We start from the raw sequence: 13,350 nt of genomic DNA on the forward strand, positions 1-13,350 counted from the left end.
GTACCAGGTATGTCTTACCCACGGTCCACACTGTATTGTGGGCTCTGGCAAGAAAGAAGAGAGTGAGCCCTGTGCTTCTGAGAACACTGAGCTGACACAGAACCGGTCATTCACCCCATATGCCCATCCTAGCAAGTACATCCCAGCAGCACTGCAGACACACCGGGCTTCTGGAAGCCAGCCAGGAGGGAAGAATGATAGGTGGCTAGAGCCTGACACTTGGCTTATTTCACGCAAGTCACCTTCCAAGCCTGCTTCCCCAAGTCTGGAGACTAGGAGAGACATAAGACACATAAAGTGACAACTTTATCACAGACTCTAAAGCTATCCAGAACTGTTGGCACACAGTAGGCACTCAACACATACCACCTCCCTCTGTGAGGAAATGGATTGTGAAGAGGCTCTGTTTTCCGGCACGGTAGAAACGAGGGTCCTCCAGGCGGAGGTGGATCTTGCTGTCTGGGTGTGGGTGGCGGCAGGAACAGGCTCACCTCAAACCTGTGAACATGCGTGGTCTTGAGTAAGCGCTCAGTAAGGGCTGTTTGTGTTAGGAAGGAGTGGGGCCCAGGTGAATGGAGAGCTTCCCCTCCCTCCCTGCCCACAGCTCTCTTCCCATCAGGGGCTTCCAGGCAGCTGGCTGCAGAAGCCAGAGGGCTCCTTCAGCCATGTTCTTTCCTGCCCCCCGCCCAGTCCAGCGCCCAGGGCCCACTTGTGTTTTCTGACTCACTCAAGTGTCTGAGACAAGTCAATCTGGCTGGATCCTCAGACTGATTCAGGGTTACAGGAAAGATTCTGGCTGGGGAATGGGACATGGCAGATTGCCTGGCTGCCTGGCCAGGGTTGATGATTAACCTAGAAGCCAACTTCCTGCCTCAAGCCCTCCCTTCGCTGTCTGCATGGCCACAGGGGGAGTTAGCAATAGAGGCTGTGCTAGGACCAATGGTGCTCTTGGGGCCTAGCCCGTGGTAACAGGGATGCGGGGCCTCCTTGTTCCTGGAGACCCAGGCTTCAGGAATTGATTGGTCCGTGTCTTAGAAGTTCTGGGTCACCTCAGGCAATTTGTAAGTCCCAGCACACCCTGCTCTGCATATTCAAAGCAGCAGCCTGGGCGAGGTGTCCTTGGCGTGCCCCCGGTGACTCTTGATGCTTGTTTCCAGGGCACCAAAGCTGGAATCCCCAATCTGGTTTTTTTTTTTTTTTTTGGTTTTTTCGAGACAGGGTTTCTCTGTGTAGCCCTGGCTGTCCTGGAACTCACTCTGTAGACCAGGCTGGCCTCGAACTCAGAAATCCGCCTGCCTCTGCCTGGGCTCAAAGGCGTGCGCCACCACTGCCCTGTTCAGCCTTGCTTCTTTTATGTCTTGGTTTCCAGCCTCCCTGGTAATGGCCCCTGCCCCAGTGGAGCCCCAAGGAGAGAGCAAGATCAAGTGCACCCCTGGGTCACTCAGGCAGAGGACAAAGTCTGCATCACACTGCAGCAGCCCCTTCTGTTCTTGTCACTCAGCAGGGACAGTGGCTGCCCCTCCCAGGCCTTGAGGCTGCTGAAGCACTTAGCCCTCCCAAGCCTACCAACTTAGGAGATTTGGGGGATTCCTCCCCACAGAGAACTAGGGGTAGAAATTCCACCCAATTCTTCCTCCAGGGTCTGGGAAGTGGCTGAGTTCAGTACAAAGCTGGGGTTTGAACCAAGCAAGTGGGACAATGCCAGGTCTGACGCGGACTGGGAGCCTAGAAGCCGATGGCCAAATGAATCCCTGTCTGGAGGGAGCACCTCCTAGGTGAAGATTTGTGCTGCCCCCCCCCCCCCAAATACCCCCCAGGTGTGTCTCCTCTAGGTCAGGCAGGTTCGGTAGACCTCTGCAATGAATCTGGGCCCCGCTACTTTCTCAGTTCCTGCTGCCACTACAAGAAGCCAACCCTCCCCGCCTCCCCCCCACCCCCAAAACACCAAAGAACAACAACAACCAGCTTAACCAACAGATTTCTTTTTACAATTGTGGAGGCCAGAAACTAAAACATGTCCGTCTGGGCTCTGGCGCAGCGGCCAGCAGAGCCAGTCAGTCCCTGCTGGAGGTTCCGAGGGGCCCCGCTGGTTGTCCTCTGCCGGCTCCCAGCTTCTTTCTCAACACCTCACATCCACATGGCGCCAGTCACCTCCTGCCTCCTCCTCCCCAGGGCTCCCTGGGGTGGTACCCAGCTCTCCTAGGTGACCCAGGATCATCTCTCAGCTACATACCTCTAGTTATATATCTGTACAGACTCTTGTCACAACACCTAAGGCCTAGAGGATCCTGGGATAAGGACCTGAGCCCATGTCCCCAGTACTGATCACTGAGAACTGGGCTGCGAAACGGACCCCCATTCGTAGTGTTGCGGTGACTGGGAGGGAGGGAGCTGCAGATCTTTCTTTGGGCTAAACAGGGTCCTTTCTAATCTTGAGCAATGTCCCTCTTCTGCTCAGAGACCTCGGGCAGTGCAGTGTTTCCTTGAAAGTCAGGAGCAGGGCTAAACTGAAGTGCTGGTGTAAGGGGCAGGGCAAGCTTAGAGACCCAAAGCAGCCCGGGTGGCCTCAGAGTGCCGGCCCAAAGCCAGATGAAGGCAATAGAAGCCCATGGCTGGGAAGAACTAGAGGGCTCTGAGGTGTGCTGAGGGCACAGGGAGGCCACAGGAGGAGTGGTGTCTGCTACCACAGCACATGTGGGCCTGGAATGTGGCTACAGCGGCTGGCATTATGCAGCAGGAGCAGGGGCTGTGGTCCTGACCCAGAGAGATGACGCAGACTGTCAGTTCTGCCCTCGGCATCTAAGGGCAAGGGCAAGGTGGGAAGTCCAGAGTTCCCCAGGCTTTCCTGGTAGCGAGCTCAGAGGACAGGAGGGTGGCGGCAAAGCAAGGAGCAGTCTCCCTCGCTACCTCTTCTCCATACTCTGCATCTGCAGACTGAGGGAGGTGAAGCTGGCCAAGAGGTCTGTCACTTCATCCACCTGTAGGGAGATAGCGAGGCCGATCCAGGGGGTCACACTGGGCAGGGAGCACACACTGCCCCTCTTAAAACAGGGCACACAAATACTTCCCCTAGTGATATTTCAGTGACCAGGATGGGGGTTGGAGACTTTTGTGCAGTGCTCAGTAGAGTCCTTGACCAGTGAGGGCCCTGACACCAACCTTTCTTTCTCTCTGTGGGTTCATCCTGGACATCACGTGATCTGGTACTGCCCCTGAGAATAGGGACTTGAGCACCCACTAGCCACTTCAGCCTCAAGGACCTAGGCAGAGGCTGGGAGGGTCACGGTGGTGGCAACACCCTAGGCGATGGGTCTGGCTGAGGCTCCTGCCTGGTCCTGTGGCTGCAGCTCACCTGTTCTTTGGTACTTGTCATCTGGAGGCGGGTGCAGAGGTCATCTAGCCTTTCTCGCTGTTCATGCCGCCCCAGGCGCTCCAGATACTCCCGTAGCATGTGGATGATCTGGAAGGAGATCAGCAGGCTAGGGAGCAGGCACTGGCAAGGCGCCACTGGTACTCTAACTGTTGGGAATCGGTTCTAATGCTTGGTCTTCTTTTGGCTCCCAAACGCTGTGCTTCCAGACCTGAGGGTTCCTGCCCCTAGCTGCCTTTGATTGATAATAAAGAACTGCCATAGAGCCAATGGCTGGGCAGGGGGATGGGGCAGGCCTTTTGGATTGCCTGGGCCAGGGACTGAGAGAGAGGAGGGGAGAATCTTCGCCATGATCTGGAGGGAGAAGGGTTAGATTTAAGAGCTGCAGATGAAAATTCATCCAGCACGGAGGGGGAAATGGAAAATAGTCCTATGGGGGGTGGGGATGGGGGGCTGCCCAGAAAGTAACAGGGCAGCAAAGACAAAACACAGATTTCGGAGGTGTTAGGTGGGGAGAATTAGAAATGCCCAGCCATTGAGCTCGTCAACGCACATCAAAATTAGCTGGCGTGTGTATGGTGTGTGTGTGTGTGTGTTTGCTTTTCATTCACAGATGCAGAGTTCTTGGGTGGGTGCATTGAGCGAGCGACATCCCCCACCCCAAGCCAAAGTGGTTTAACTAATTCACCACAACACGCAACAGAGGAGCAGGGATGTTGGGGGTCAGTGGCTTAGATCTGGAGCCCTAGCAGAGGCAGGCTGCCTGCTAAGCCTGGTGCCCACCAGGAGGACTCACTCACCTGCTTCACCTCTAGACGGACGGCCTCCAGGCACTGGGAATGACCCTCCTGTAGGATGTTCAGCTTCGACTTGGCCAGGTGTAGGGGTGTGCGGCCAGCTCTGTCTAGGGCATCTACACGGGCCCCTGTGGGAACAGGCAGAGGAGACATGCTGGCGATGACATGGAGAAATGGGTGGGCGGGGGACAGGGAAGGGACCACATACCTCCTCGAAGCAGTGTGGTAATGACAGGAACATGGTTGGTGCAGGCCGCTGTGAAAGGAGAGAGACTTAAGGCCACGACTTCGGGGATCAAGGGAAGAAAAGCAGAGTCTCTGAGCAGGGCTGTGCCATGTTACCTCCTGGGACCGTGTCACCAGGGCAGTCTGCCCTACTGAGTAGGACTCAGACCAAGTCCGGTTTTCTCCTTGTGCAGCTGGGGAAACTGAGGTATGGAGCTAGGACTCACTATAATTGATGGGGGGAGTCAGTAGCTAGGCTGGGGCAGCCAAAGGGCTCACAACCCACTGCCCAGCAGAGCTGTCTGTAGCCAGTGTAGGGTGCACAACAGCCCTGCCAAGTGCACACACAGTCTACTGGGAACGGATGGTCTGTGGGACAGAGGCTGTGGGGAGTGCATACGTGTGGTGCAGGCCCTGCCAGGATGCTAGGAGATCCTGCGGGGAGTTTGCCAAGACTTAGGCGTCACATGTTAGAATAAGTCTAGCTTGTGGTGGCTTTGGAGGACTTACCCAGGTGCAATGGCGTGTTGCCCAGACCATCCTGTTGGTTGGGGTCGGCCCCATGGTCCAGGAGCAGCTGCACTGAAGATAGAAAAGCCCACAATATACTGTTAGAGGTTCCCCCCCAACTAACCTCACCCCGAAGCCAGCAGAGGTTTGCTTGGAGTGTGAAGTGAAGTGGAAATTTCTGGCTTCTTCCCTGTCCTGTCACTAGTGTCACCTTAGCCGTACACGGCCTTGGATGATGGCACTCCTCAGAGGCAGACCTCATCTCATCCCATCACTCTCAACTACAGGGCCACCTGTAACACAGTACCAGGTTGAAGAGCTTCATGTCCCCTTTTATTTGGGCTACGAGTTGTTTTGCTAACCAGTATCTGTAGGAACATACTTGGTCTAATAACTATAAGTGTTCCTAAGTTTAAGGATGAAATCAAGTTGTTCAGTGGACATCAGGGGTCAGAGGTTAGGGACCACAAGCTGAGACAATAGTCTCATTGCTGTGCCTTTCTGTCTTCAAAGAAAACAGAAATCTCCACTGTAGTGGAGTGCAGAATCCAGACATGGCCCCCCATGTTGTGGCATGCATGGTTTTATCTATAGGGTGCAGGACCTGGGGGTCAGGAACCAAGGTCTCTAGGAGGGTCTGCTGGCCTCTCGGTCCTATCTGACTGAGGAGAAGTCTCCTGAAGTTATTTCCTATTCCCCCCACAGCAGCGAGCCGTCCTGAGAGCCAGGCAGAGACAATGCTGCACTCCATGAACAATCTCCCCTCTTTAGCAGCCCTCACGGGGCCGGGGCTTGCCAATCACCAGCTAGAATCACCTTGGCTAAGGACATTGTACAGGGAGTTCAGGCTAAGGCTCACAAAACAAAAGCTAATTCCAGAGGAACTGGTCATAGATGAAATGTAAACAGTAACACTGTCACATTTCTAGAAGGAAATTGAAGGCTATCTTTGTGGGTTAGGCAAAAAGCTATGAAGAGTCACACACAGAAAACCCCACTAACTATAGGAAAGAGCAGCATGGAGCTGCAGCTGGATCTGGCGGCTCAGGTCTGTGATTCTGGCAATTCAGGGGACTGAGGCTAGAGGGTTTCAAGCTCAAGGCCAGCCTGGACAACTTACTAAGACCCTTTCTTAAAATAAAAAGTAAAGCTGGGAGCTGGTGGCACACACCTTTAATCCCAGCACTCGGGAGGCAGAAGCAGGCAGATTTCTGAGTTCAATGCCAGCCTGGTCTACAAAGTGAGTTCCAGGACAGCCAGGGCTACACAGAGAAACCTTGTCGTGAAAAACAAAACAAGGAGCTGGTGAGATGGCTCAGCAGTTAAGAGCACTGACTGCTCTTCCAAAGGTCCTGAGTTCAAATCCCAACAACCACATGGTGGCTCACAACCACCCATGATGAGATCTGACACCCCCTTCTGGTGTGTCTGAAGTCAGCTACAGTGTACTTACATATAGTAATAAATAAATCTAATCAATCAATCAATCAATCAATCAATCTTTGGGCCAGAGAGACCAGGGACTGAGTGAATGGAGTTGACCAGAGTGAGCCGGTTTGAACAGAGCTAGCAGAGGTCCTAAAAATTCAATTCCCAACAACCACATGAAGGCTCACAACAGCTACAGTGTACTCACATACATAAAATAATAAATAAACCTTTTAAAAAAAGAAAGAAAAAACAAAACAAAACCAAAAGAGGGCTAGTATGGTGGTTTGAATATGTTTGGCCCAGGGAGTGGCACTATTAGGTGCTGTGGCCTTGTTGGAAAAAGTGTGTCACTATGGGGGTGAGCTTTGAGACCCTCCTCCTAGCTGCCCAAGAGACAGTCTTCTATTTTCTTTTGGAACAGAGTATAGAACTCTCAGTTTCTCCAGCACTTCCTCCCTCACTGCTTAGAAACTGTTACTGCCTGTGACCGGCTCCCATTGCCTTCCAGGACTCACCAATCTGGTCATTGCCATTGCAGGAAGCAAAATGGAGGGCAGTTCTGCCTTTGTCATCCGCTGCGCAGGGATCCGCCCCATCTTCCAGCAGCTGCTGCACTGACAACCAGGATGGGGGAGGGAGGGGAAGGGTGACAGAGCAGGCGTGTTAGCTATGCTGCAGTCCCCAGAGATGGACGATACTCAAGGGCCCCTCCAGATGAGCCATCCACAGTTCACAGGAAGGTTGGTCCCTCCTGGAAGCTGGCCCTCTGGAGACTTCTAGCCCCGTGAGGAACTCTCTTATGGTAATGGCCACGGATTCTGTGTTTAAGCTATGTCTCTAGGCATCAGATAGAATGTCAGAAGGGGCTCTCTATCGGCATGGTAGATCATGGAAGAGTCACAGTAATTCTGGTATAGGCTGTGACTCCATCCCTTTGTCTCTGCTCAGATACATATGTATTCCATCTGGACACAGCTGCCCAAGCTACTGGTTGGGACTTACTTGGTTGTCAAGAAGTAGCAGCATTTTGAAGGGGAAAGAGCACAAGCCCTGGGGACATACCAAATCCCAGGCTAAGTTAAGCAAGAAAGACCTACACAGCCTACAATGTGAGGCCCTAGGAGGGGTTGGGCTGGGAAGGCATGAAGGCCCGGACTTGGAGTCACCAGAAAATGGGCAGCAACAGCTCTGCCCTGTCTATCTACGGCACTGCCATGATGGGATAATGGATGTGGTACTCCATCCCTAACAGCAAGCGGCCCTGTAAAGGGTAAGACATTACACACTAATGACCGTGTTCACGCAAGTGGGGAAAATTGCTGCCAGTCATTTTTGAGTCAGTGATATTATAGGATCTTTTTGTCAGGGATCTGAGTTCCTGCAGCCAGGGGAAGAACTACTTCCTGTCCATTCAGCTCTCCAGAGCTGAGTCAGCCCCTTCTTTCTCTCCCACACCCCTCCCGTGTTCATCCTGTTCCTGAACAGCAAGAGGCTGTGGTCCTCACTCACTGTACAGTGTACTCAGAGTCCTGGCCAGCCATCGGCCTCACAGTAGCCCAGTGAGGTGTCACAGCCACATCACAGACCAGGACAATTTGTCCAGCGAGACAGCGAAAGGCTCAGGGCCACACTGAACCAGGGATGTGAAACGGAGTCTCTCACTGCTGTGGCTTGTGTTCAGTCTGGGTTGTGATCTGGTTGTCACTTTACAGCCTTCCTCCTCAGCTATTTCACAGGCATAGAGCTTTGGTGTGAGGCATGGTGCCCTCCCAGTAGGTGCCTGCTCAGTTAGTGTTGATGTCTGCCTGAGAAATCCACTAGCCCAAACCCTAGTCTCTTGCCACGTACTAGAGACATTTAAAAAAGAAGGCGGGGTCCTTGTCACCCAGACTGATGAGCTGACTTCAACTGCACATGGTAGCAGGAGGGATTAAGTACCCACGAGTTGTCCCTCTGACACCCTCTGACACTTGCTCCCCCAAATAAGAAACACTAAAAAAATGTCTTTTTTCTTTTTTTTAAGACTTTCTAAGGTGATGTTCAAACATCCTAAACCGTTAAACTTCATGGCCAACAGACCAAGCTAAGGAGTGGGGCAACCCCCACCCCCACCCCCCAGGTCCTGGGCCTGCTGACAACTGCTGTGCCAAAGGTAAGGGGACCATCTGGAAGCAGGTTCCTGAGGTAACCCCATGCCTGCCGGAAGCGGGCTCCCATAACCCTGGGCCTGCATCAGTAGTGACAGCTTATTTGTTCACGGTGTGTGCCTGTGCCTGTGCCTGTGGTGTGCATGCAAAGAGCAGAGGAGCACCAGAGGGGGACATCAGGGATCATGAGTCACTGCCATCTTTTTTATAATTCAAGGTCTCTCTCCTTGAACCTGCAGCTTCCTCTTCCAGTTCAGTTGCTATCCTTCAAGCTCCTAGGATCCACATGTCACCAATCCCCTAAGGATGGGGTTACAGGGACAGGGAGCCATAACTATTTCACAAGGGCTCTGGGGATTTGAACTCAGGTCCTATGGCTTTTACGTGTTCTTACCCACTGAGCCATTCCCCAAGCCATACCTTTTTAACCCCCCCCCCCCTTTTTTTTTGTTTTGGTTTTTTTGAGACAGGGTTTCTCTGTGTAGCCCTGGCTGTCCTGGAGCTCACTCTGTAGACCAGGCTGGCCTCGAACTCAGAAATCCACCAGCCTCTGACTCCCAAGTGCTGGGATTAAAGGCGTGTGCCACCCAAACCTATTATTTTTATGTCCCTCTCTATCCCAGGCCGATTTAGAGTTTGTCATATAGACCCGATTGGCCTTAATTTATGATCCAACTATGGCTCCCTAGGACTAGGGCTGAGGGCATACGCCACCACACTGAGGTACAAATAGAGGAAAAAAAATCTGAGGACTAAAAGACCTGAAATCATGAGCCAAAAGAGAGCTCTCACAGTCGAAATAGTCTGTGACAGAAGTCTGTCAATACAGCAGCCACAGTAAACTAGCACCCTGTTTCCCCTGACACGAGGGAGGTATTGTCAGCGGGTTAAACCCTTATTATTATTGTCAGTAGTAGTAGTAGTATTTCTCCTAGAAGTAGTCCTCATACGTCTGATGCTCTACCTCAAGTTAGGGAATGCTTGGAAGCATCAATAGAAAGCCAGTCTCAGTGTCCTGAAGGGAGCCCCGCCCATGATTCTCGGGTGCCCTGTTAATAACAGGTCTAAAACAGCACTCAGGAGGCAGGCAGATTTCTGAGTTGGAGGCCAGCCTGGTCTACAGAGTGAGTTCCAGGACAGCCAGGGCTACACAAATAGACCCTATCTTGGGAAAACAACACAAAATAAAACAAAACACAACAGGTCTAAGGACCAGCTACTGAGCAGCCAAGGTTGTCACTTGTCAGTCAAGGTGGCATGTTCATTCCTGGGAGCCACAAGTTCCAAAATGGGCACTTGCTCTTTGCTGAGGGCTATGCTGACTCCCAGGGGGTTAAAAACAAACAAAACAGACAGACATGGCTGCTAGGATCAGGAAGCACACAGAGTGATAAGCAGTATGACATCAGGAAAACTCCGGGTGATAGGGGAGCACGATGCGGGGTAGGTACCATGCTTCCATTTCGCACAGTGACTTCAGAGGCAAGGAGTAAGTGTAGTGATCCCGCTCCAAGGGGGTGAGGGCGAGCTGGCAGGCGGCCCCAGGACACAGGGCTTGGCTTTTCCCTTCCCCATCTGCCCATAGGTCCACCCGGGCACACTCACCTGTTTCTACGTCATTGGCATTGGCGGAGTCCCTCAGCCTCTTCAGAGCTATAGAGAGAGAAGTGACAGTTTAAAAAAACAAAACAAAACAAAACAAAACCCAGAACAGAACAGAAGAGAAGGTGCATGGCTCCCTAGCCTCTCCTCAGCTCCACCTTCCATCCCGGCAGTGCTGAGGAAAAGGCGTCTGGATAGAGCACACTGGCCCTGCAACAAGGAGAAACTGGATCGGGGCCACAGTTGGAGAGGCCATTTTCTGTAGCAAATCTGACTTCTGGAGCCAGATCTAATTTCTGCCACTTGTGGTAGCTGGCGACCTTGAGCAAGCCAGTTACTTATCCTGAGCCTCAGCCTATTATCTATAACACAAGGCTGAACTGTCCTGCCAGCTCTAAGCAGTTACGACGAAAACTGAGATTAGTTTATTTAAGACAGAAAGGATGAGAGGGTTTATTTAGAATATGTGACTTATGATGTGAGTTCAAAGCGGGTCACTCCTAAACGACTTACCAAACTTGGTAATTCCTAAACAGAAACCGTCCCCCTTTCAAAGGCATCACCTCTATTTTAGAAATAACAGGAAGCAATATCTTAATTGTTAGAAAGTGACCCCAAAGTTGCAAACTAGATATAACAATTGCATATGTCCATATACCACTATTTTGTTTTGTTTCAAATTCTTTTTTTTTAAAGATTTATTTATTATATGTAAGTACACTGTAGAAGTCTTCAGACACTCCAGAAGGGGGCATCAGATCTTGTTACGGGTGGTTGTGAGCCACCATGTGGTTGCTGGGATTTGAACTCAGGACCTTTGGAAGAGCAGTTGGGTACTCTTACCCGCTGAGCCATCTCACCAGCCCTCAAATTCTCTTTTAAATTTTTTTTAAGATTTATTTATTTATTATATGTAAGTACACTGTAGCTGTCTTCAGACACTCCAGAAGGGGGCATCAGATCTNNTTATGGGTGGTTGTGAACCACCATGTGGTTGCTGGGATTTGAACTCAGGACCATTGGAAGAGCAGTCGGGTGCTCTTACCCGCTGAGCCATCTCACCAGCCCTCTCTTTTAATTTTTATAACACCAGTATACCAGGTCAAACGATGTTAGGTGTAAAAAGAGACCTTAAAAATTTATAGTCTTGCCAGGTAGTGGTGGCTCACACCTTTAATCCCAGTACTTGGGAGGCAGAGGCAGAGGCAGAGGCAGGTGTATTTCTGAGTTCAATGCCAGCCTGGTCTACAGAGGAGTTCTAGGGCAGTCAGGGCTTCATAGTGAAACCCTGTCTCGAAAAGAAAAAAGAAAAAAACAAAACAAAACAAAACGAAAAACCCCAAAAACTTTGCATTCTAAATTCTTCTACATCCCACTTTTCCTTCTCACCCATAAACAGTACAAACAATAAAACAGACATACCAAGGCAGTCTGGCTGACTTGTTTTCTATGTGAGTTGGAATCAAAATGACTAAATGGTAATCACTGGAATTGTCAGTCAATATGTAAGGTTTTGGGATGCTGGGATGGCTCCGTGGGAAAAGATGCTTGCTATAAAGCCTCGCCTCCTGAGTGGAATTGCCAGGACTCACACTGTGGACCTGGACCTTGCTCTTAGACCAGGCTGGTCTTGAACTCACAGGGATCTCCTGCCTCTGCCACCTGAGTGCTGGAATTATAGGTGTGCATTACCACACCTGGCTGTTTGTCATGCTTACAGTAAATTCTGTACAAGTCACTTCTCATGGGTCATAATGTATGTACCTTTTGAAAGGATAAAAAAAAAAAAAAATGTGTATCAGCTTGGTGGTGGTGGTGCACGCCTTTATTCCTAGCACTTGGGAGGCAGAGGCAGGAGGATTTCTGAGTTCGAGGCCAGCCTGGTCTACAGAGGGAGTTCCAGGACAGCCAGGGCTACACAGAGAAACCCCATCTCAAAAATCAAAAAAAAAAAAAAAAAAAAAAAAAGGGGGGGGGGTGTCAAACAAGTGTGTTTGGCCCCTCGAAAAGGTAGAGTATACGGTCAGAACCCTGCCTAACTTTTAATACCCTAGTAAGGCTGGTGGTGTACCCATTCTACAATAGAAAACCGAGATCTTAAGTGACTACAGGTTGCCTACGAGCCAAGTGTGGGCAGTTTGAGTCAGATCTGTGCATTCACACAAGTTGGCTCTGGGCTCCCTCCTTTACTAATAAAAGTATTCTCCATTGTCCCATATTGTTGTCTAATAACCACCCTCGGGAGTGTAAAGTTTTTATTCAGGGATGAACAAGTGGATGAAGCCACGGTCCTCCGCAGCTCGAACCACTGCGATCACTCACAAGCAACCCCAGGGTTCCTGGCTGAGCTCACCGTGCACCTCCTTGCCCGTGGGCCCGAGCCGACGGTGGGGCCTGGCGGCACGCCTCAACCGCCCGGCGGGAATCTTGCAACGCAGTTCGTCGCGAGGCTCGACGTCCTGCTGCCACAGGACCTGGAGGTAGCGCAGCGAGGACTGGGCCCTGCCCACCGCCCGGCCCGGGAGGCCGGCGCCGCTGCCCAGAGAAACGCCGAAGTCCGCGAAAGACACCAGGCCTCCGGCTTCCGCCAGGGGCTCCGGCGCCACCGCGCACTCGCCGTCCGAGCTCGAGCGGCCCGATCGCGACTCGTCGTCCGCGCCCCCGCCGGTGGCTGCCATGGCAACGGCTAGGCGCGGGCCTGGCAGCGCCAGCCTCGTTCCGAACCGACCAACGGACCCGCTTCCCTCCAGGAGAAGCCTCGCTGTCAGCGAACGGACGGGCGGGGCCTGCAACCACAGCAACAGACTGCGGGTGGGTCGGACCGCGCCAGAACAACGGGCCAATCAGAGTTCGCACAGCCTTCACAGCACAGCCAATCAGGTAAGGAAGGCAGACTACAAGGAGAACAGTGGTTTTCGGTAGTATGACTGGCGGGCACAGCAGCCAATCATAAATTAGGGTTGCTCTTGCACTAAGCGGTGTTACTACCAGAGCCAATAAAATAGCTGCGTTCAGGACACGCCTTTCTTCCTTTTCTTCCTGTGATAGCTCCGGAAAGACGAATGGCAAATGTTTTAGCCAATCGAGGTAAGATGGTCTCCAGCCAATCGGAAAGGAAAGTGAAAAAAACCGAACTACTCTCGTGTAGGTGTGTTTTGAGTCAATGAACTCAAAAAAAAAAAAAAAAAAAAAAAAAAAAAAAAAATCCAAACACTATGATTTGGAGATATCATCACGAAATAGGCGATAATATCTTCTAACGTAATAG

General features: G+C 51.6%; 1 protein-coding gene across 2 annotated transcripts; it reads right to left on the bottom strand.

Moving 5' to 3' along the window:
* Window positions 1–1,960: 1,960 nt before the first annotated feature.
* Ankrd54 (ankyrin repeat domain 54) lies at window positions 1,961–12,849 on the bottom strand. Of its 2 annotated transcripts, XM_021216933.2 has the most exons (8): window positions 12,436–12,849; window positions 10,086–10,133; window positions 6,849–6,947; window positions 4,903–4,974; window positions 4,376–4,423; window positions 4,171–4,295; window positions 3,353–3,460; window positions 1,961–2,978 (listed from the first exon to the last, which is right to left on the bottom strand). In XM_021216933.2, exons 1-8 carry the CDS (start codon window positions 12,758–12,760, stop codon window positions 2,904–2,906), a joined length of 900 nt encoding a protein of 299 aa, XP_021072592.1. In that variant the 5' UTR covers window positions 12,761–12,849; the 3' UTR covers window positions 1,961–2,903. The 2 variants fall into 2 exon arrangements, with proteins under 2 accessions (XP_021072592.1, XP_029403963.1); XM_029548103.1 differs by lacking the exon at window positions 6,849–6,947 and having other exon boundaries at window positions 1,973–2,978.
* Window positions 12,850–13,350: the final 501 nt, after the last annotated feature.

This window comes from Mus pahari, chromosome 17 (genome assembly GCF_900095145.1).
Source record: "Mus pahari chromosome 17, PAHARI_EIJ_v1.1, whole genome shotgun sequence".
In the NCBI taxonomy this organism is placed as follows: domain Eukaryota; kingdom Metazoa; phylum Chordata; class Mammalia; order Rodentia; family Muridae; genus Mus; species Mus pahari.

Excerpts from the sequence above, each read along its gene's own strand:
- Ankrd54 (XM_021216933.2), bottom strand. The coding sequence starts at position 12,760 with ATGGCAGCCACCGGCGGGGGCGCGGACGACGAGTCGCGATCGGGCCGC. Across the intron at positions 4,424-4,902 it reads CAACACGCCATTGCACCTGG|CGGCCTGCACCAACCATGTT; the intron begins GTAAGTCCTCCA and ends CTCCTTTCACAG. Across the intron at positions 2,979-3,352 it reads TGACAAGTACCAAAGAACAG|GTGGATGAAGTGACAGACCT; the intron begins GTGAGCTGCAGC and ends ATCTCCCTACAG.